Genomic DNA, 23223 nt, shown 5'->3' with positions numbered 1-23223 from the left:
CTCCTGCAAAAAGAAAACAAGAAAGCATTGTTCAATTACGGTATATGATCTAGGCAACCTTTTGCCAATTTTTTACCTAACTCTAGGCCACTTTTAGGCTGACCTCAGGCATGTCTCGCTGGTATGGCTGAAATATGGACGTTTTCTCGCCGAGTGACATGATCGACAGCCTAAGTAGTCGTTGAATATTTCTAGTTTCCTTGAATGAAAATCAAAATTTAAGAGTTTGCTCTTGAAAAATCCAAATGAATTGATACATGTACTTTATTGCTTTTAATTGTTTACCGAGTGTTGTATAGAAAACATTCTGCAAAGCCCCTACTTTGCCTTGTGTCTTTTTTTTGCGAGAAAAACTCTTGATATATTCATCAACTGTCATGATAGTATAAAATCACCAGAAGTAAAAAATTACATCCAGGCCCGTAGACCAGCTAGCGACGACTATAAGCACCGAAGCGAGCGATAAGGCCTAGTGTTGTTCATGATACCTTTTGGCAAAGGGTCTGTTTACCGAGTGACCGATAAAATACACCCGCCAAATAGCCCGACACTCGGCATTACGATGATGTTTTTCCGGCAGGTCACCCAACTCTTGAGACTTTGCCAAGGATTAAGACTATGGTGGGCCCCACAAAGAGTAGAACATAATTTGCAACCCAGAAGAGAAGCAGGTTGCGCACAAAAGCACCGACGACTGGATAATGCTGCTTGATACGCCTACGGATAGCACCGTGATGTCCTATCAAGCCACATTGCTGCCACAGGTACTTCCGCGGCATGCTTAACGATACGCGATGGCTGACCAAATGCACGACCATGCCTAACATCAGGAAAAGGGTATAGTGTATGATGTAATAGCTGATGTCGACTGCCCTCGTGCTCGTGACAGTTTCCAGAGCCGCGTATAATGCCAAGACCATGCTGATTAGAGACACCCACAGGCAGTGCAGTGTTATCCCCGAGCTCGAAGCTCTATCAATGGTGAAAGCACTCATGAGGGACTGCATTTTTTTGTGCAGCGCAATGCTTGCTACTTTTCCCCTTCTCTCTTCTTATTCAGTTGGTGAACGGGGAAAACGGATCAAGAACAGCCCCCACTACTGGGTCGTGCCATCCCACAACCATGGGCGTGCTCATGCCATGAGCTAAGGGCCTCGGGATCGCACATGCCTCGTCCTCGGTCATTGTCTAACTGAAATCGGGAAAAAACGCTATGTGACGAAACTGAAAAACTATCACTGCAGCCGCAGCTCTACTGAACTTCAGAAACACTCGGCCCTAGTGACCTGTCATGCTAGGTTATTCTCTAAGAATATCCCCCTAAGCTAGTCGTGACAGAGAGCCTAAACCTCAACCATGCCGATGCGTGCGTGCAGCTCCAGGAACCGCGTGCGCCCAAGTGACTTTGTGAAGATGTCTGCGAGCTGATCGCCGGTGGCGATGTGTTTGACCCTGATCTTTTCTTCTTCCACGCACCTTCGAATGAAGTGAAACCAAACGTCGATGTGCTTGCTTCGGTCGTGGAAGACGGGGTTCTTGCACAACTGGATGGCTGACTTGTTGTCAATGAAGATGGTGATGGCGCCGGCCTTCTCCTCGAGCAAATCACCCAGGAGCCTGCTCAGTCAGATGCCTTGGCATGCCGCAGTTGTTGCAGCCACATACTCAGCTTCACACAAGGACAGCGCGACAATCTTCTGCTTCTGTGATTGCCAGGTGATCGGCGCTCCTCCGAGGAAGAAGAGGTTTCCAGATGTGCTCTTGCAATCGTCAATGTCGCCGGCCATGTCCGAGTCGCTGTACCCAATGAACCCGCCGTTGCCGCCCTTGATGTACTTGCACCCATACCTGCGGGTGCCGACGATGTAGCGAAGAAGATGCTTGACGGTGGCCAGGTGCACCGTGGTCGGCACCTCCATGAACCGGCTCAGGTACCCCACCACGAAGGTGATGTCCAGCCGCGTGTGGGTCAGGTAGCGAAGTCCTCCGATGCTGCTGCGGTAGTCCGTGGCATCCACACGCGGTTATGGCCCCTCCATGCTCAGTTTGAGGCACCACTCCATGGGTACGTGTGTTGGATTGCAGTCCGTCATGCCCGCTCGCTCCAAGAGCTCACCAGCATACGCCGCCTGCGACAGGGTGATCTCTTCGGCCCCCTACTTCACCCCTATGCCCAGGTAAAATCCGAGGAGACCAAGATCACTCATACGAAACCTGGCCATCATCTCCCTCTTGAAACTGTGGATTGCCTCGACGTCGGCTCCGGTGACGACAAGTTCGTCGACGTAGACACCAACCAGGACTCGGGCTTGTCCCTTGCCTCGTGAGTACATGGCATGCTCTAATGGGCAGCTCGTGAACCCAAGTTGCTGCATGGTGCAATCAAGCTTGGCGTTCCATGCTCGCGGTGCTTGCCGCAGCCCATAGAGCGCCTTGTGGAGTCGGAACACCTTCTGTTCCTCACCTCTCCGCGCGAGCCAGGTGGCTGTGAGACGTAGACTTCCTCTTTGAGCTCGCTGTTGAGGAAGGCCGACTTGACGTCGAGATGATGCAGCTTCCAGCCGCGATGTGCCGCCGTGGCGACCATGATGCGCACCGAGTCCATCCTCGCCACAGGCGCGAACGCGTTGTCGTAGTCCATGCCCTCCTTCTGCACGAAGCCCCTTGCGACGAGCCTCGCATTGTGCTTGACGACGACGCCAGCGGCATCTTTCTTCAGCTTAAAGACCCACTTGAGGCCAATGGCCGTGTGACCTGCAGGCAGATCGGTGAGCGTCCAGGTACCGTTCTCCTTGATGGATGCTAGCTCCTCTAGCATCGCGCTCCGCCAGCTCTCGTGGGATGCTGCTTCGGAAAATGTAGCTGGCTCCTCTTCGGCAAGCAATAGGCGCTCCACCGACGAGATGACTTGGCTGCCCCGCCGTACACATCCGTGAGACGGCGGAAACGCTGCCCCGCGAATTGATCGTCGTCGGTGTCGTACGAGTGGTACCGCGTTGCAGGCGGTGTGACAAACTCCACCGCCCCTGGAGCCTCGTCCGGAGGCGTCCTACCGCTAGACCCGTCCGGTGAGGCCGTAGACGCGCCGGACCACGGTGTCGCTAGAGAGCTGGACATGGCCGCGCTCTGGGGCGTGCCGGGAGATGCAGCCAGGGTCCCACTTTTGGGCGTGGCTGGTGAGTCCATCGTGGTGTCGTGGTCCCCTTCTTGGTCCCCACTTTCGTCGCCTGCCATAGTGTGCATGCTCCGCACTTCGGTGGTGAGCGGGAGCTCGTGGTGGATGACGAATGGCTCCGTTGTGTGCTCGTCAGTGGCACCCAAGTCCCAGCTCGCACACTCATCGAACACCATGTCACGTGACATGTACACGCGCTTGGTCAGCGGATCATACACTCTGTACACCTTCGAGCCCGCCTCATAGCCGTTGAAGACCATCTTAGTGTTGTGGTCGTCGAGCTTTTTCAGTCTGGGTCGCGTGTTCTTGACGTAGGCGATGCAGCCGAAGACATGCAGGAAGTGCACCGCTAGTTTCTTACCGTACCACGCCTCGTATGGAGTCCTGCCGTCGATGCTGCGGGTGTAGGATCTGTTGAGGATAAACACCACAGTCGCCACGGCCTCCCCCCAAAACCAGCTCGGCATGTTCCTCGCCTTGAGCATGCTCCTCGCCATGCCTACGACGGTCTGCTTTTGCCGATCGACCACGCCGTTCTGATACGGTGAGTAGGGTGCCGTCAGGTGCCTCTGTGCACCTTGATCTTCAAGGTCCTCGCTGAGCATGCTGGAAATGAACTCGCCGCCCCGGTCCGTCCGGAACACGCACAGTCGTGCACCCTGCTCTGCCTCAGCCGCGACAACAAAGTGTTTAATGATGGATGCGATAGCGTCCTTCGCCAGTAACAACATAGCCCACATGTAGCGGCTATGATCATTGGCGACGAGCATGAAGTAGCGCTTGCCGCCGGGGGTGGACGGAGCGATGGGCCCGCAAAGATCGGCGTGAACGAGCTCGAGCGGCCCTGTCGCCTGGTAGCGTGCCTGGGAGGGAAACGGAGCATGCCGTTGCTTCCCCACCAAGCATGCATCGCAGATCTGCTCGACGTGATCCACCAGCGGCACCCCGCGCACCATGTCAGCGCTCCCCATGCGCCGAAGCGCGTCAAAGTGCTGGTGGCCGAACTTGGCATGCCACTTCCATGCCTCGTCGCTGCCGTGTGCTACCAGGCAAACATGATGCGCGATGTCCAGGCGCACAACATACAGACGTCTGCCATTTCAGCGTACCTAGGCCAACTCATTCTGGCGGTGATCGTATAGAGTCAGAACGCCGCCGTGGATCTTTGTGGTGCAGCCGTGCTCGTCCAGTTGCCATAGGCTGATGATGCTCATCTTGAGACACGGGATGAAGTAGACATCTGTGAGGGCGCGATGATCGCCACTGCGCACGGTGAACGTGAATGTGCCGCGGCCACGGATGGCCATGCTGGAGCCATCCCCAAACCTGACGCTGTCGATGACATGCTCGTCCAGCTTCAGGAACCAGCGGCCATCACACGACGCCTTCTGCACGCTCTTCATTGAGCATGATGTGCTCCCCCGTGCTCTGCGCCGGGGTCGCGGTGATCACCGCCATCAGAAGCGTCGGGTCCTCGTCGTGCCCGTCTGCGGCGTGCCCACCTTGTTCGGCAAGATTCGCCTCTGCCCGCTCTTCGCGGATGCGTGTCTTGCACTCACGCGCCTAGTGCGTGTACTTCTTGAAGTGACGGCACTGGTCCATGGGTTTTGCGCGGCTCCAGAACCGCGTCCGCCGCCTCGCCCGCGGTGTCCACCGCCGCGTCCTGAGCCAGATCCGCTGCCTCCGAATCCGTCATTCTCGCTGCGATGCATGCACGCGAGCCACTCCTCCACCATGAACATGAGGCGCCCCACGCCTGAGTCCACCTGGTCGAGGTCGTACCTCTCCTCGGCAGCTCTCAGCCACCCGGTGAGCTCCTCCATGGAGAGTTATCCACATCAACCAGTGTCTCAATTGACAAAACAATTTGTGAGTACCTCTTCGGGACGACGGAGAGGAACTTGAGGACAATGTGTTTCTCCTGAACGGTCTCCCCGAGCTGCACCATCTGGGCTGCCATGTTCGTGATCCGCATGGGGAAGTCGTCTATCGTCTCGCCGTTGGTGAAACGAATGTCGTTGTACTGCTTGAAAAGTGTTGCGAGTTTCGCCTCGCGGACGCGAGCCACACCGAGGCGCATGGTCTTGATGGACTCCCACGCCTCCTTCGTCGTGGCCTTGCCGGCGAGAGTAGGCCCCATCTCCGGTGGCACTCCGCGCAGGATGGCCTTGAGCGCGAGCTGATCATTGTTGTGCTCCGCCGTGCCCGTTACCACGATGTCCCACAGGTGCCACCCTTCCATCGTGACTTGCATGAGGATGGCCCAGTCGGTGTAGTTGGTCCTCGTCAGTTGCGGCCACGCCGCACCACCGGTGTCGCGCGTTACCCACGCCGATGATCTCTCTGCCACGGCCAGCTCTTTGCCATCGAAGATTTTCGCGCGCGGCGTCGATGGCGACTTGCTACCACCGGTGTCGTCCTCGGACATGCCCTGGACCGAAAGACGGCTCTGATGCCAATTGTTATCCCTGAGCTCGAAGCTCTGTCAATGGCGAAAGCACTCACGAGGGACTGAATTTTTTTTGTGCAACGCAATGCTTGCTGCTTTTCTCCTCTTCTCTTCTTATTCACTTGGTGAACGGGGAAAACGGATCAAGAACAGCCCCCAATACTGTGTCGTGCCATCCCACGACTATGGGCGTGCTCACGCCGCGAGCTAAGGGCCTCGGGATCGCACATGCCGCGTCCTCAGGCACTGTCTAACTGAAAACAGGAAAAAACGCTATCTGACAAAACTGAAAAACTAACACTGCAGTCGCAACTCTACTGAACTTCAGAAACACTCGCCCTAGTGACCTGTCACGCTAGGTTATTCCTAACATGCAGCACTGCCGTGAAGGTTTTTCAAGACCCGGCGGAGCGTGACGCCTTGCCGTAGACGAGCAGGACCACGACGAGCACGGAGGTCACCAGGGCGAAGCTGTCCAGGATCAGGAAGCATTTGAAGATGGTCTTCTTCTGGAAGATCGCCATGCCTTTGAGGTTACCATCTTGCTCGTACGACCCGGCGACGCCAGCAACGAGAACGGCGATCACCGCGAGTGTAGTTGCAGATCACCGGCAACCATACGAGAGTGTGAGAGAGAGAGAGAGAGGTGGAAGACTCAATCTTGCGCTGCGAACTGCCACTGCAGCTTTTCGGGGTTTCTGTTATTAAGCGAAGCTCACAAACGAGCTGCTGAAAATGAGGGAGAAATGGTCGCACACGAACGAGCCTATAGATTGCGCCATCCCATGATGCTCGTCGTGTTTGAACCCTACATGCTCGCCACGACCTGCGTGATCCATGCCATCCCATGGTGTTGCATCAGGCGAGCTACAAAGTCGCTAACTACTAACCTGAAGACTACTGAATCTGTACGTGCACACACACACGCTGACAGACTGAACTTTATTCAGCTAACTAACTGTACTAATTGAACTTCTCTGAACTTGCTGGTGTAGCTAATTATCTGACAAATCACCCCCTAATCTGCTGCACCTGAGTGACCCCAAGCCTGCTTCGTAGCTCACTGAACTGAGTCCTGCCCAGTGACTTGGTGAGAATGTCCGCGACTTGATCACCCGTTCGTACGTGCTCAACGTCAATCCTGCCCAGCTCAGCACACTCTCGAATGTAATGATACCTGAGATCAATATGTTTGCTCCGCTCATGATGGACAGGGTTTTTGCTGAGCTCAATGGCGGACTTGTTGTCGATCTTCAGTTTCACTTTCTGAAACTCTTCGCCGAGCATCTCCGCGAGCAACCTGCTCAACCACACAGCCTGGGTAGCAGCCGTTGCTCCTGCTATGTACTCTGCCTCGCACGATGACAGTGCCACTATCTTCTGTTTCTGTGAAGACCAAGTTACCACTCCCGATCCAAGGTAGAAAACAACTCCGGTGGTGCTCTTGCGATCATTGATATCTCCAGCATGATCACTGTCACTGAATCCCACCAACACTTCCTTTCCTCCTTCTCTGAAGATGCACCCATAGCCAAGAGTGCCTTTGATGTATCGTAGAATCTGTTTCACTGCAGCCCAGGGCTCTTTGCCTGGCGTTTCCATCAATCTGCTGACAATCCCTACTACATACGTGTTATCAGGTCTGGTGTTCACCAGATATCTTAAGCTTCCGATCAAACTGCGGTACTCAGTTGCATCCTGAACTTGTCCACTGTTTTTCTTCAGTTTCAGGCGATTCTCCATGGGTGTGCTGCAAGAGTTGTAGTCACTCATCCCTGCATCCTCCAGGATCTTTGCTGCATAGCTTGACTGACACACTGTGATCCCATCTTCCTCTTGCTTCACCTCAATTCCCAAATAGTAGCTGAGGAGACCCAGATCAGTCATCTGAAAAAGCTCTTTCATCTGTTTCTTGAAGTATTTGATGGCTCCCGCCTCTGTGCCCGTGATTATCAGATCATCCACATACACCCCAACCAGCAGGAACCCTTCTTTGTCTTCCCGCCTATAGAGCGCATGATCGAGCTGGCAGCGCTTGAAACCAAGGGCACAGAGTGTTGCGTCCAGCTTTGCATTCCATGCGCGAGGAGCCTGACGAAGACCATACAGAGCCTTCTGCAGCTTGAGCATGCAGTGTGTGTTGTTGCTGTCGACAAAACCTGCGGGCTGATGAACATACACCTTTTCCTGGAGATCTCCATTGAGGAAAGCGCAGCGCACATCCATGTGATGTACACCCCAGCTTCGGTGAGCCGCCACGGCCAGCAGTAGCCGCACTGTCTTCAGACGAGCGACAGGTGCGAAAACCTCATCAAAATCCACTCCCTGCCGTTGTGCATATCCTTTCGCGACCAGACGAGCCTTGTGCTTTATGATGTTACCGTCCGGGTCGCGCTTCACCTTGAAGACCCACTTCAATCCAATGGCGCGGTGACCGGCGGGCAGCGCGGCTGGAACCCAGGTGTCGTTTGAGCGGATCGACTCCATCTCCGCCTCCATTGCGCTGCGCCAAGCAGGTTCATCCAGGGCCTCCTGAACAGACGCAGGCTCCTCTGCTGCAGAGAGGCAGAGCCCGCTGTACTCCAGAGTGCATGCTGGTGCGTGGTCGATGACGTACTCTATCGATTTCCAGCGGACGGGCACCCCCTCGGCGTCGAAGTCCTCACCGGTGGGCGGCGTCACCCACCCGTCATCTCAGTTGTAGGGAGTGGCCGCTATGGACGGGCTTGAGTCTGTCGAGGCTGGCGTGCTCGACGCGCTCGGCGTATCTGCGGCGGACCCGCCAGACAAGAGCGTTCGCGGCGTGCTTGGTGAAGACGGTGAGCCTGGCGCAATTGGTGTTGTCGGTGCTCCAGGTGGCGCTGCCGAGTCCGGTGACACGGAGTAGGTCGTGGTTGTGGGTGCGCCAGCGTCGGAGTACACGACCATGAACTGGTGAGCGCGCTCCGAGTCGCCACCGTCCTTACTCCAGTCCCAGCGTCAGTCTTCCTCGAAGCGCACATCGCGCGTGATGTACAGGCGCTTGCCGATCGGGTCATACACCCGATAGCCCTTGGTGCCCGCTTCGTAGCCCAGAAATACGCCCGAGCACGATCTGTTCGCCAGTTTGGTCATGCCGGGGCCGACGAGCTTGACATGCGCGACGCAGCCAAAGGTGCGGAAGTAGTCGACCGTCGGCTTCTTCCTGCGCCATGCCTCGTAGGGAGTCATGCCCTGCAGGCTCCTCGTCGGTGATCGGTTGAGGATGTGCACCGCAGTGCGCACTGCCTCGCCCCAGAACACGCTCGGCACCCCCATGCTCTTCATGAGGCTGCGAGCCATTTCCACCACGGACTGGTTACGACGCTCGATGACTCCATTCTGTTGTGGAGAGTACGGAGTCGTCGTGTTCCTCAGGATCCCAAGATCCTCGCAGTACGCGGTGAATTCATTCGAGTTGAACTCCCCACCACGGTCGGTGCGGAACGCCCTGAGCTTTGCCCCGCACTCAGTCTCCGCGGCAGCCTTGATCTTACTGAAGAACTTGAATGCCTCGTCCTTGCTCCTGAGCACTTCCAAACACATGTATCTACTGTGATCATCAACTATGAGCAGGAAATATTTGTTACCGGAGGTAGTCGCCGGCGTGATCGGCCCGCACAGGTCGCCGTGGACGAGCTCGAGCCCCTGCTCCGCGCGGTATGCAGACGCGCGCGGGAACGGAGTGCGGTGCATCTTTCTGAGCGTGCAGCCTTCGCAGAACTGCTCGACGTGCTGGATCGTCGACATGCCACGCACCATTCCCTTCGCGCCAAGGTCGTGCAACGCCCAGAAATGGAGGTGTCCGAAACGTCCATGCCAGCGCCACGCTTCGTCGCCGCCGCGCGCCAGGAGGCACACGGGCGCAGCCAAGTTCAAAGAGCCACGGCGTAGAGTCGGTTGCTCGTCCGCTGCACCCGTGCCAATAGCACACGCTGCCTGTCATAGAGGAAGAGCACGCCATCCTCGATCACGGACTTGCACCCGTGCTCGTCGAGCTGCCCGAGGCTTACGATGCTCGTCCGCAGTTGTGGGATGTAGTAGACATCCGAGAGCGCGCGGTGCTCGCCGTTCTTGCAGGAGAACGTCACCGCGCCGCGTCCGCAGATCTGGACGACAGAGCCGTCGCCGAAACGCACCGAGCCGCGAACGGACTCGTCCACCTGCGACACCATATCACGATGTCCTGTCATGTGATTGCTGGCGCCAGTGTCCAAATACCAACGGTCGTTGTTGGTGGCGACCGGCACCACGCGAGCTTCGTTGAGGAAGATATCCGTGGAGTGCTCACGCATGCCGCCCACAGCGCTCGTCACGCTCACCGCCGCGCAGGTGGCGAGGAGCAAGCCTGGCTGCTCAACCTCGACCTGGGCGACGTTTGCCTGCTGATCCTGCTGCTCGCGCTGCTCCTGCTCCTTCTTGTGGCACTCCTTCGCCCAGTGGCCAGGTATGCCACAGCAGCGGCAGTTTCCCTTTCGCTTGGGTGTCGCTGGCCCGCCGTTGCCGCGGCCAGTGCTCTGGCCACGGCCGCCCCCACCTTGGAAGTTCTTCGGCTTGCCGTTTCCGCGCCCACGCCCTGCTCCAGAGCTAGCGGACGCGCTATTCTGGTCGAGCAGTTTCTCATGCGCACGCCATTGATCAATGGTGTACAGCAGCTGCGCACCAGGCGCCGGGGTCTCCTCGCGCTCACGATCCTCGACAACAAGGAGCCGGCCGCAGAGTTCTTCGAGAGAGAGCTGCCTGGTGTCGACGAGTGACTCGATCGCCACGGCCATCTCGCGGTACGGGCGTGGCATGGTGTGGAGCACCTTGAGGACGGCTTTGTGCTCATCCACCGGGTCGCCGAGCGCCTGCAGCTCGTCGATTATCGTCCTGAGCTGCATGACATACGACTCGATCCCCTCGCCGTCCTTGTACCGGAGTGCCTCGTACTCCGAGCGGCGAGTCTGCGCCTTGGCCTCGCGCACGCGCTCGACACCGACGCGCATGGTCTTCAGGGTATCCCACACCTCCTTGGATGTGGCCTTGGCGCCCAGGATCCGCATGAGCTCCGGCGGCACCCCCTTGAGGAGGGCGATCATGGCGCGCCGGTCGTCGCGATCTGAGCCTTTCCCCGTCTCCACCACGCGCCAGAGTTCGTCCGCCTGCAACTGCAGTTTAGTGATCATAGCCCAGTCGGAGTAGTTTGTGCGCGTGAGCATCATCGGGGGACCGCCGCTGCCGCCGCTGTGCACGACGCGCTCGACGACGCGCACCCCCGAGCCCTCCTCGGTGGAGAGACGGGCCAGGGATGTTCCAAGCGCCGCGGCCTCCGCCTTGGCCTTTTCTTCCTCGAACAGCTTCTTCGCCTTCTCTTCATCGCTGCCGGCCATCTCTCCGACGGATCAAACACCGCCGGTGCCCAGGATGGATCGAACACCACCGAGGCTCTGATGCCACTTGTAGTTGCAGATCACCGGCAACCGTACGAGAGTGTGTGAGAGTGAGAGAGGTGGAAGACTCAATCTTGCGCTGCGAACTGCCACTGCAGCTTTTCGGGGTTTCTGTTATTAAGCGAAGCTCACAAACGAGCTGCTGAAAATGAGGGAGAAATGGTCGCACATGAACGAGCCTACAGATCGCGCCATCCCACGATGCTCGTCGTGTTTGAACCCTACATGCTCGCCACGACCTGCGTGATCCATGCCATCCCATGGTGCTGCATCGGGCGAGCTACAAAGTCGCTAACTACTAACCTGAAGACTACTGAATCTGTACGTGCACACACAAGCTGACAGACTGAACTTTATTCAGCTAACTAACTGAACTTCTCTGAACTTGCTGGTGCAGCTGATTATCTGACAGTGAGGCTATCAGACGTCTTCTCTATCGCCTTTGTTATGTTCTGGTTGTTCCATTGCTGGACATGGTCCCGCCTTTGAGGACGGGACTGCGCGCCAAATGCAGCTAGTGTCGCCACCAGAATTACCATGGAGAAGAAACTGGTCGATTTTGCGGCGAGATCCAATGGCGTCTGCCCGTCCTTGTTCATGACATCGGCTGGAACTTTCCCCTTCGACATCAGGGCCTCCGCCACGGCCGGCGCGCGTGCGGCCACCGCCAGGTGGAGCCGTGGAGAGGTGTGTTGCCATCCCCATCTTGTGTGTTCAGGATGCCGCGTAGCTTCGTCTTCTTGATGGCCAGCAACACGACCTTGCCGTGGCTTCCCCTGGCCGCGGCGTGCATGAAGGTTCCGCCACGGTCGTCCCTTAGCTCGGCGGCGTCAGGGCAGGCTTTCATCAGCTCCTCGGCAACGCGGACGTGGCCCATCCCTACCGCGACGTGGAGAGCAGAGAGGCCGCCAGAGTCACGCGTGTGCACCGCGGAGGGAGGCACGATGCTCAGGATGACACGTACGATGGAGAGGTCACCGTCGGACGAAGCGAAATGCAGGGGAGTACTGCCGGTGCCATCGGCTTGGCTAGCGAGGGATGAGCCACATGGCTTCCAGTCGAGTAGCAGCCTGACCATTTCTAAAAATGTTTACATTGAGCAATGCGATGATTAACAATTATGCATGTACTTTTAGGATCCACACGGATCAAGGAGGAGCTAGCTGCCAAGCTGACCTGAGCCCTGGAAGACGGCGGCGTGCAGAGCGTTCTGCGAGCTCGGCCCGGCAGCCGACGCGTCACCGCACCTGGTCGTTATAACTTTGATGGCTCGCACCGACCTGCTCATCACGGCCAAGTACAGCGGTGTAAGACAATAAGTTTTGGGAACCAGCACAACCCTCTAGGGGTGGCTTATCTCATTATATATAATGGTTGTGTTACAATACGTACATAGGTACAGAAGTTATACATAGTCTAACACCCTCCCTCAATCTTAGCCACTTTCTAAAGAACTGAGAAGGGTAAGATTGCACCTACAAGCCTCAAACTGTGGCAGTGGTAAAGGCTTAGTGAAGATATCTGCAAGTTGATCCTTAGATGAGATAAACTTGATCTGAAGTTGCTTCTGTGATACACGTTCCCGTACAAAGTGATAGTCAACTTCAATGTGTTTCGTTCGGGCATGAAATACTGGATTTGCAGAAAGGTATGTAGCACCGATGTTATCACGCCAAAGAATAGGAGGCTGTGGTTGAGACAAACCCAACTCCTGAAGCAAAGACTGCACCCAAATAATCTCTGCAGTAGCATTAGCCACAGCCTTGTACTCAGCTTCAGTACTGCTACGTGACACAGTAGCCTGTTTCCGAGCACTCCAGGCGATCAAATTAGAGCCAAAGAATACTGCATAACCCCCCGTGGATCGCCTGTCATCTGGGCTACCAGCCCAATCTGCATCAGAGAAGGCCGAAAGGACCCGAGAGGAAGTCGGCCGAATATGCATACCAAAAGTCAGGGTGAACTGAACATAACGAAGAATGCGTTTAACAGCAGCCCAATGAGTATCTCTGGGAGCCTGAAGATACTGACAAACCCTGTTAACAGCATAAGAGATATCTGGTCTCGTGATCGTCAAGTACTGAAGTCCACCAACAATGCTTCTGTACTCTGTGGCATCCGCAGGAGACAAAAGCTCACCATCAACAGCTGTTATCTTGTCGGTAGACGACATGGGTGTGGTGGTCGGTTTGCACTTCAGCATGCCGGCTTTTTGTAACAACTCCAAGGAGTACTTCTTCTGCGTAAGGACAAGACCAGTAGCACGAGAAGTGACCTCAACTCCAAGAAAGTAGTGAAGCTTCCCAAGATCTTTGACCGCAAAATCAGCACCAAGAGAGCAGACAAGAGCATCAGCAGCATACTGAGAAGAGCTGACAAGGATAATATCATCGACATATACCAAAAAATACATAGTGACTTCTGGCTTCTGTAGAAGAAATAATGAAGTGTCAGCAGTGGACGGCACAAACCCATGAGCACAAAGGGCAGAGGCAAGGCGGGCATGCCAGGCACGAGGAGCTTGCTTCAAACCATATAGTGCTTTGGAAAGACGACAGATATAGTCAGGACGATCAGGATCAGAGAAACCAGGCGGTTGTTTCATATAAACCTCTTCCTCCAAAAATCCATGTAGAAAAGCATTCTGCACATCAAGTTGACGAAGGGACCAACCACGAGAAACAGCAATGGAGAGAAGAAGCCGAATAGTGGTAGGCTTGACGACAGGACTGAAGGTGTCCTCATAGTCAAGACCATGACGCTGCCGAAAACCGCAAGCAACAAGTCGTGCTTTGTAACGCTCAATAGATCCATCCGAATGCTTCTTCACTTTGAATACCCATTTTGAGTCAATAACATTTACCCGTGGTGGTGGAGGAACGAGAGTCCATGTCTTGTTACGAAGAAGAGCATGAAACTCCTGCTCCATAGCCTCTCGCCAATGTGGAATGCGCAGGGCAGCCTGATATGAGCGAGGCTCAGAAGATGGATCCGCAACAGCAGCAGCCAAACAAGCAGCCAACCAAGCAACCGTACCATCCGTACGTTCCTTAGGTTTGAAAATGCCACTGCGACTGCGTGTATGTGGTCGAGACACAGGAACCACCGAGGTCGACGGAGCAGCCTGCAACGGGCTGGAGGACGGCGATGTTGACGAGTCAGCCGGTGACGAGGAGCCAGGCACGGTAGCCTCGGACTCAGTCGGCGAAGAAGGTCGGCCCACCGGTGAAACCGGTAGAGCAGACGAAGCAGCTGGCGACTCCGGCATCCCAGACCGGGCCGATGGCGAGCTCGGCATAGTGGGCCGTGGCGCGGCCGGTGTCGCGGGCCGATCCGCTGATGAAGGCGACGTGAGGACCCGAGCCACGGGCGAAGACGGCGTGACGGGCCGAGCCACGGGCGACTCGGCGGCCGCTGGCGAAAAAGGCCGAGCCGCTGGAGACTCGGCGATCACTGGCATAGCAGACCGAGCAGTGGAGATGCTCGGCGTGACGGGCTCGTCGGGTGACCATGCATGGGCACGCGAATCGATGCCATGCAATAGAGGGCGATCGACATGCCCACCAGAAGACGACGACGATGATGGTGAATCCTCCAACAGCTCCAAACGAGCTCCACGTCCGGTTCCTGCACCATGGTTAGGTAACAGCAAAGGAGAGTATGCAACATCATCAAATTGGTCAGAAGCAACAGAGGATGAATGCAGGGATGGTGGTTCGACAGTGGACACAGTAAGGTTGGCAAAGGGAAAAACATGCTCATCAAACACGACGTCCCGAGATATATAGACACGATTAGTGGGAACATGAAGACATTTGTAACCTTTATGAAGAGAGCTATAGCCAAGGAAAACACACTTCTTAGAACGAAACTCAAGCTTGCGCTTGTTATATGGACGAAGATGCGGCCAGCAAGCACACCCAAATACCTTGAGAAAGGTATAATCAGGTTGTTCATTAAGGAGAACCTCAATGGGAGTCTTCATGTTTAAAACACGAGTAGGAGTACGATTGATGAGAAAGCATGCAGTGGTGAAAGCATCACTCCAAAACCGAAACGGAACAGATGCATGGGCCAAAAGAGTAAGACCAGCTTCAACAATATGACGATGCTTATGTTCGACTGAACCATTCTGCTGATGTGTATGTGGACATGCTAAACGATGAGCTATCCCAAGCGACTGAAAGAAGGAGTTGAGGTTGCGATACTCGCCCCCCCAGTCCGACTGGACATGAACAATTTTGTGCTTGAGAAGACGTTCAACATGTTTTTGAAACTGAACAAAAATATCAAACACATCAGATTTGCGTTTAATAAGGTAAAGCCAGGTAAAGCGACTATAAGCATCAACGAAACTGATATAGTAATTATGACCACTGACAGAAGTCTGAGCAGGACCCCATACATCTGAAAACACAAGTTCTAACGGATGTTTCACCTCACGACTGGACTCCGAAAAAGGAAGTTGATGACTCTTCCCCTGCTGACAAGCATCACACACTGCTACATCTTTATTACTAGACAAACTAGGAAGCTCATGACGACGCAAAATATGACGGACAATAGGTGTGGCCGGGTGACCAAGACGAGCATGCCACTGTGACGGAGAGACCCGAACTCCACTGAAAACGCGAGCGACGCCAGGATGCTCCAGACGGTAGAGACCCTGGCACAACCGCCCACTAAGAAGAATGTCCCTCGTGCCCCGATCCTTAATAAAAAGATCAAAAGGGTGAAATTCACAAAGCACATTATTATCACGTGTGAGTTTAGGAACTGAAAGAAGATTGCGGGTCACAGATGGAACGCGAAGAACATTGCGAAGCTGAAGACTCCTATTGGCATGTCTAGTGAGAAGAGATGCTTGACCAATATGAGAGATGTGCATACCTGCTCCATTGGCGGTGTGGATCATGTCGGAGCCATGATAGGGTTCACGAGTGTGAAGCTTCCCCATCTCGCTGGTCAGATGCTCTGTCGCCCCAGAGTCCATGTACCAGTGTGGATCGATGGAGTAGGACTGAGTGTGTCCCTGGTGCTTCTGCGGCGCGGGACGATCAACCATGGCGACCTGACGGGCATTGTTGCGTGTATCTTTGCCGTCATTGCCAAGACCAAGGAAGCTTCACTGGAAGCGCTTATGACACTTGGAGGCCCAGTGCCCATCGCGGCCACAAAGCTGACACACACGTGGACCGCCAGCCCCCGGTAAGGTCGCAGTAGGTGGGGGGGCCGAGGCGGGCGACGGTGGCAGCCCCAAGGGAGACCGGGGTGATGAAGAAGAGCGGTCACCCTTGGTGGCGACGTTGGCCGAGAGAGAGCCAGTGCCCCTGGTGCGGCGAGTCTCGACCCGTTGCTCAGTGAGAAGAAGCCGAGAGAAAACCTCGTGTGCCAACATGGGTGTTGAGTTACCCCGCTCGTTGATGATCTCGACTAAGGCATCATACTCCTCATCAAGACCATTGACAATAAACGAGTTGAACTCGGAGTCGGTGAGGGGCTGTCCAATGGAGGCCAATGTGTCGGCAAGGCCCTTGACCTTGTTGTAGAACTCAGTGGCCGTGGAGTCAAGCTTCTGACACTCTCCAAGCTGACGACGGAGTGCAGAGACACGAGCCTGGGACTGCGCTGCAAAGGTGCGCTCAAGGATGGTCCAGGCCTCATGAGACGTCTTCGCGAAGACAACAAGGCCGGCAACTGCCGGCGAGAGCGACCCCTGGATGGAGGAGAGGTTCGCCTGGTCCTGCCCCGTCCAGACGCGATGGGCCGGATTGTAGACCGGACCGTGCACGCTGTCTACCAGCGCGGATGGGCAGGGAAGCGATCCGTCGACGTAGCCTAGCAGGTAGTGACTCCCCAAGAGCGGGAGAACCTGCGCACGCCAGAAGATGTAGTTGTCTGCGGAGAGCTTGATGGTGATGAGATGACCAAAGTGAAACGGCGGCGGCAAAGACGATCCCATCGAGGAGGCTGCCTGGGATGCAAACACCATGGAGGCAGCCGGAGGCACCGAAGCCGATGCGGGAGGAGGCGGGACCGCAGCCAGGGCGGGCGCCGCAAAGCTCGCGGCCAGTGCGGACGCCGCAAGGCCCGCGACCGGGGCGGACGCCGCCAACCCCGCCAGCGGGGCGGTGTGATCCGCTCGCGGCAGGAGTGGCGGGACGACGCCTGCGGAATCCGCAGCGGACGGCGGCGCCGCGGTGTGGACCACGAGGTCACGCCCGAGCGAGGGCGCCGGCGGCGTGGAGAAGACGGAGCCGATGCTCCTTGTCCCGATCGGAGCCGGAACGGAGACGGCATCGAGCGGGAGGTTGAGCAGAGCCGCAAGAGAGGCCGGGAGGAAGCCCGCAGCAGTGGAACCGGTGGTGGCGGCGCTCGACATGGCGGCGGCGCGATCGGTGGCGCGGCGGCGGCGGTGAAGGTGGCGGCGGCTGCGGCGGCGGTGCGGGTATTAGGGTTTAGAAGCGGAAGCGATCGTAACCTAGCGTGATACCATGTAAGACAATAAGTTTTGGGAACCAGCCCAACCCTCTAGGGGTGGCTTATCTCATTATATATAATGGTTGTGTTACAATACGTACATAGGTACAGAAGTTATACATAGTCTAACAAGCGGCGACACGCCCGCGTCGTTAACCTCAGAGGCAAGGTCGGGCACCACGGAGACCATTGCCTCAACTGCCGCGCCATGGTCGAGCCTCGCCGCCAGATAAAGGGCCGTGTCCCGGGCCTCGTCCTTGCACCACAAGGTGCCCTATCTCCGCAGTCCTGCGCGAGCTGGACGAGGAGGGATACGACCTTGTCATGCCCCGCTCTCGCAGCGCAGTGCGGAGGCGTCTCCAGAGCCGAGTTTCGGGAAGACAACAAGCTCTTGTACCGGAGAGAGATTCACTTACAAACATGGATGACAAACATGGATGAAGATGAGGATGGTGATGGCCCAAGAAATTTGAACAAGCCCGATGACAACAAGAAGAGTAAGTAGAAAATGAAGAGAGATCACGACGCGTCGAGATTGAGGGAGAAGATTGATGCCATAGTGCAATCAAATGACCTTGAGGAAGAAGGGAAGAGGGAATCAATCATACAGCGCACGGCATACCTGTCATCACTGGCCGGCTGCCCTGTGCTGCCGTCCCCATGGAGAAGAAGGAAAAGGAGCAACGGCTGAAAGAGATAAGGCTAACTCTGTTTGGTCGTGGGGCCATCCAGCTGCGTGATTGTGGTTGGGGTGTTTGCACGAATCGCTACACACAAGATGGAGCACGCGTGTGCGACCGGCCGAGCGTTCCTTGTTGTCTCCGATACATTATGTACGAATCTCCATGCAAAATCAGAGGAATAACATCGACTGAGACATAACAAAGTCTTCGTCGGCTGAGACTTAGCAAAACTGATATTTTATTGCTTTGGAATTATTTATTTATCGAGTGTCGTATAAAGAACACTTGGCAAAGCCCTTGCCTCGTGTTGTCTCTGATACATTCTGCAAAGAGCTTGTTTGCCAAGTGTCTGATAAAATACACACGACAAATAGCCCGACACTCCGCATTGCCATGTTCTTCCCATAGCGACGGTTACCCAACTTTTGAGAGACCAAATGTGGAGACTATGCCGAGGCCCACAAGGAGAAGAACATAATTTGCAACCCTGAACAGAATGAGGTTGCGCACGAAAGCACCAACGACTGGATATTGCTGCTTGATACGCCTACGGATGGAACCTTGACGTCCTTTCAAGCCACATTGCCGCCACAGGTACTTCCACAGTGTGCGGAACGACACGTGAGGGCTGACCAAAAGCGAGACCACGCCTAACATCAGGAAGTGGGCCATTGACCCCCGCCCCCCGCCCCCCGCCCCCCCCGCGTCGCCCCCGCCCGGGCGACTCGGGCGGGATCCCAACCCTAGCCGCCGGGGCTCCCCCTCCTTCCATCCCTCCCTCCGCCGCCGCCGAAGGACGCCGCCGGCCTTTTGCCCGGGGGCTGACGGTGGTGGCGGGGGCCTTTCCTCTCTCCCGCGCCATGGGGATGGTGCGGAGCTCCGCGGCGTGAGGTGGCACGGCCGATCTGGCCTCCGTGGCGTGGCGGGCCTGCCTTGACCGGCGGCAGCGCGGCGGCGGCCTCGTCCTAGGGCGGTGGTGGTGGCGGTTGCGGCGGCCGGCCCTGCGTCGGGCAGCGGCCTTGGCTGCGTTCGGCGGTGGTGGCCGGATCTGCAGCGGCGGACCATCTGTCCTCGGATCGGCGGTGGCGGTATGGAGGGCCTGGTGGTTGGGTCGGCGCCATGTGTGGTTTGCCCTCCGGACAGATCCGATCTGCCCGGTGCGGCTTGCTCGATGTGCGGCGGCTCAGATCGGCGGCGACCCGTGCGCACAATACGTGATGGAGGTTCTTCGAGCGGATCCGGGTGAAAACCTTGTGCTCGGCTTGTTGCCAAGACCGGCGTTGGTGGCACCCTGTGGTGTCATTACCTTCTTGAAGGCATCGCCGTGGAGAAGCTCTAGACCTCTATCCGCTACCTCCAGGGGAAACCCTAGATCAGTTGATCGGATGATGGCGACGCGTTGGTGTCGTTTCCTCCTTGGGGGCGTCATTCTTGGAGGCGTACACGGGATCGAGGGACCAGCGGGTGCCTTATTGGTGGAGCGGTACTTCATCCTTCACATTGATGACGGCGAATCTCGGCGGCGTGGTGCAGTGGAGACTCGGCGCCCGATGCGCGGGGATGGACTCGCGCAGGTGGAGGTAGTTGTTTGGCGTCAAGGTGGCGTCGATGACGGAGTGGCCTGACAAGGTAGAAGCCTCAATATCTGCTCTGAAGACGGACCTATGAAAGATGGCGGCGACGACACATGTGAGTGCGTCAGACCAGTTTATGCCCCAGACCCGGTATGTGGCTAGGCTGGAGCTTCTGGCTTTTGATGATAGGTTTAGGTGAGTAGACCGGGTATGTGGCCCAGGTAGCACCCCTTCATCATATGGATAGGAGTAGTGGCATATGTTGCCAAGATGGCGGATTCAGGCATATTGTTGTAATACTTTGTAAGGTCCTCGAGAATAATCAATAAAGTGGCCGTATGCATCTCCCAGATGCAGAGGCCGGGGGTCATCCTCCTTTTCTAAAAAAAAACATCAGGAAGAGGCCAGAGTTTATGATGTTGAAGGCGATGTCGTGGACTGCCCTCGTCCTCGTGACGGCTGCCAGAGCCGCGTAGAATGCCAGGACCATGCTGATCAGGGACACCCACAGGCAGTGCAGCGCTACCGTGAAGGTTTTCCACGACTCGGCGGAGCGTGACGCCTTGCCGTAGACGAGCAGGACCACGGCGAGCACGGAGGTCACCAGGGCGAAGGTGTCGAGGATAAGGAAGCATTTGAAGACGGGTTTCTTCTGGAGGACCGCCATCCCTATTGTATCGCCCTCTTGCTCGTATGAGCCGGGTATGCTGTTGGCCGCGGTGAAGGCGACGCCAGCAACGAGAATGGCGAGCACCGCGAGGCTGTCGGACGTCTTCTCTATCGCCTTTGTTATGTCGTGGCTGTTCCATTGCTGGACATGGTCCCGCCTTTGAGGATTTGACTGCGCGCCGAATGCGGCCAGTGTCGCCACCAGACTTACCATGGAGAAGAAACTGGTGGATTTCGCGGCGAGATCCAGCGGCGTCTGCCCGTCCTTGTTCATGACGTCCGCTTGCACTTTCCCCTTCCACATCAGGGCCTCCGCCACGGCCGGCGCGCGTGCGGCCACCGCCAGATGGAGAGCCGTGTTGCCGTCCCTGTCCTGCGTGTTCAGGATGCCGTGCAGCGTCGGTTTCTTGATGGCGAGCCGCACGACCTTGAAGTGGCCTCCCCTGGCCGCGGCGTGCACGAAGGTTCCGCCGCGGTCGTCCCTGAGCTCGGCGGCGTCGGGGCAGGCTTTCATCAGAGCCTCGGCGACGCGGACGTGGCCCATCCCTGCCGCGACATGGAGAGCAGAGAGGCCGCCAGAGTCCCGCATGTGCACCGCGGAGGGCGGCACGGCGCTTAGGATGCCACGTACGATGGAGAGGTCACCGTCGGACGAAGCGAAATGCAGCGGAGTACTGCCGTTGCCGTCGGCTTGGCTAACCAGGGATGGGCCACGTGGCTTCCACTCCAGTAGCAGCCTGACCATTCCTGGCAATGTTCATATCGATGGTAATAGATATCAGCCGAGGATTGACAAATGACAATTATGTATTCCCTCCCTAAAGAAATATAAGACGTTTAGATCACTAAAGTGGTGAGTAGTGGATCAAGAAGGAGCTAGCTACCAAGCTGACCTGAGCCTTGGAAGACGGCAGCGTGCAGAGCATTCTGCGAGCTCGGGCCGGCAGCCGACGCGTCGCCGCACCTGGTCGTTATAGCTTTGACGGCTCGCACCGACCTGCTCATCACCGCCAAGTACAGCGGCGACACGCCGGCGTCGTTAACCTCAGAGGCCAGGTCGGGCGACGTGGAGGCCATCGCCTCAACCACCGCGCCATGGCCAAGCCTCGCCGCGAGATGAAGGGCCGTGTCCCCAGCCTCGTCCTTGCACCACAAGGTGCCCTCATCTCCGCAGTCCTGCGCGAGCTGGACGAGGAGGGATACGACCTTGTCATGCCCCGCCCTCGCAGCGCAGTGCAGAGGCGTGTCCAGAGCCGAGTTCCGGAAAGACAACAAGCTCTTGTCCCCGAAGCTGGCGAGCTCTTGGATTAGCTCGCCGTGGCCGTGCTCTGCGGCTAAATGAAGAACGTTGTTCCTCTCCGCGCTGACTTGGTGTATGCCTGAAACAATTCAAATATAAATGTGGGTTTCCCCCCAGAATAAAAACATGTGTTCCCATTTAATTTGAATGAAATTTCAAAAGAAAATAGGAAATCTCAGTTAATTCACTATGCACCAAAATACTTGCTCAGTCCCAAAAAGTTGTCTTAGATTTGTCTAAATACAGATGTATCTAGACATATTATAAACGTACGTATCTATCAGTAGTGGCGGAGACAAAAGTAGGTCATGACCCGCCCAACCCAACAACAAAACAATGAAATTGGGTCTTCGAAACGTTTGTAGCAGCCAAAATATATTGGTGACACTTTTGTTTGCAAACTATCAGTGACTTGTGATGAATTCTAGCTAAGCTTAGGCAGAACTTAAAATTTTATAAATTTTCTCAAACTTTGGTAGGATTTCAGCCAAACTCTAGCGAGTTTCAATACATTAGTTTAGCTGGACAAAAAAGTGAACTTTCATAGATTTTAATACATGGATAAGAGAGTGGCTAGGTGTAAGTCGACTCAAAACTTAAATTGGGTCTGTCGATTCTCTCAGCCGTTGGGTGCAAAACGAACAACTGGATCCTTTCTTTAACCTCTCGAACTTCTTCAACCTCCCCATGGCTTCCTTCCCATCCGCCCCCAGGGACCACCGGCTGGACCGCCAGCCACCATCGCCTGTCGCCGGCGGCGCCCCCGTGCGAGCCTCGCCGTCCCACCCTACCCTCAACCGCCGCTCACCGCCGTGCTTCTGGCTCCTCCTGTCATCCCTCTAGCCCCGGCGATGGGCAGTTTTTTTGGGTAATCTGTACCACCACCACATCCTAAGATAGATGATGGGGTCGCTTGCCACCCTAAGACAGACACAGAGGCTTCTCCGGCGAGCTAACAAGTATTGTGCACTAACAAGTATGTGTATGTACAGATGACGGGAAATCCAACAGTTCGGTAAACATTACCGCTAGGGTGTTGCCGAAGCAACGCCATGGCTTTCTCTTTCTTCCCGCCGCACACGGCAAGGTACAGCTCGGAGCTCATCGTGCCGCCATCGCCAGGCTGCGTGGTCACGGCAGCCGCCGAGCCAGGACTCGAACTGAGTTGGATGGTGTGGTGCCGGAGGTCCATGGCCTATTCCGATCGGATCACAGGCGACGTCTAAACTAGTGAAGGTATAGGGCCCGTGCGTCGCCGATATATAGCGGCTACCGGATGACTCTAAAAATCTGGCAACAGAGCGCCATGGATACATAGCAAGTCGCCCAGGTAACCTGCGTTCGATTTTTCCACAGTCAGCTAAACATGTACGTAGGTTCCAGCCTTCCAGGAAGCGCGCGTCTGTGGCAGCTAGCGGCTCTGGTGTGCACACGACCACCTGG

The 23223-nt window shown here is 56.2% G+C and overlaps 1 protein-coding gene and 1 pseudogene across 1 annotated transcript; both read right to left on the bottom strand.

The window, feature by feature from the left end:
- Positions 1–581: 581 nt before the first annotated feature.
- On the bottom strand, positions 582–17962 carry LOC119309960 (annotated as a pseudogene).
- A 689-nt stretch (positions 17963–18651) lies between these two features.
- Positions 18652–22972, bottom strand: LOC119309959 (ankyrin-1-like). The gene is made up of 4 exons (XM_037585850.1): positions 22807–22972; positions 21374–21859; positions 20213–21227; positions 18652–18901 (listed from the first exon to the last, which is right to left on the bottom strand). The coding sequence occupies exons 1-4, from the start codon at positions 22970–22972 to the stop codon at positions 18652–18654; spliced, it is 1917 nt and encodes a 638-aa protein (XP_037441747.1).
- Positions 22973–23223: the final 251 nt, after the last annotated feature.

The sequence above is a fragment of the Triticum dicoccoides genome, chromosome 5B (assembly GCF_002162155.2).
Source record: "Triticum dicoccoides isolate Atlit2015 ecotype Zavitan chromosome 5B, WEW_v2.0, whole genome shotgun sequence".
Classification (NCBI taxonomy): Eukaryota; Viridiplantae; Streptophyta; class Magnoliopsida; order Poales; family Poaceae; genus Triticum; species Triticum dicoccoides.
This window is presented reverse-complemented; position numbering and strand designations above follow the sequence as displayed.

Coding starts and splice junctions, on each gene's coding strand:
- LOC119309959 (XM_037585850.1), bottom strand. CDS start 22,972: ATGGACCTCCGGCACCACACCATCCAACTCAGTTCGAGTCCTGGCTCG. Junction 21,860..22,806: donor GCTTCGGCAACACCCTAGCG/GTAATGTTTACC, acceptor GAATTGTTTCAG/GCATACACCAAGTCAGCGCG. Junction 18,902..20,212: donor AACATCATAAACTCTGGCCT/CTTCCTGATGTT, acceptor GTCAATGGCCCA/CTTCCTGATGTTAGGCGTGG.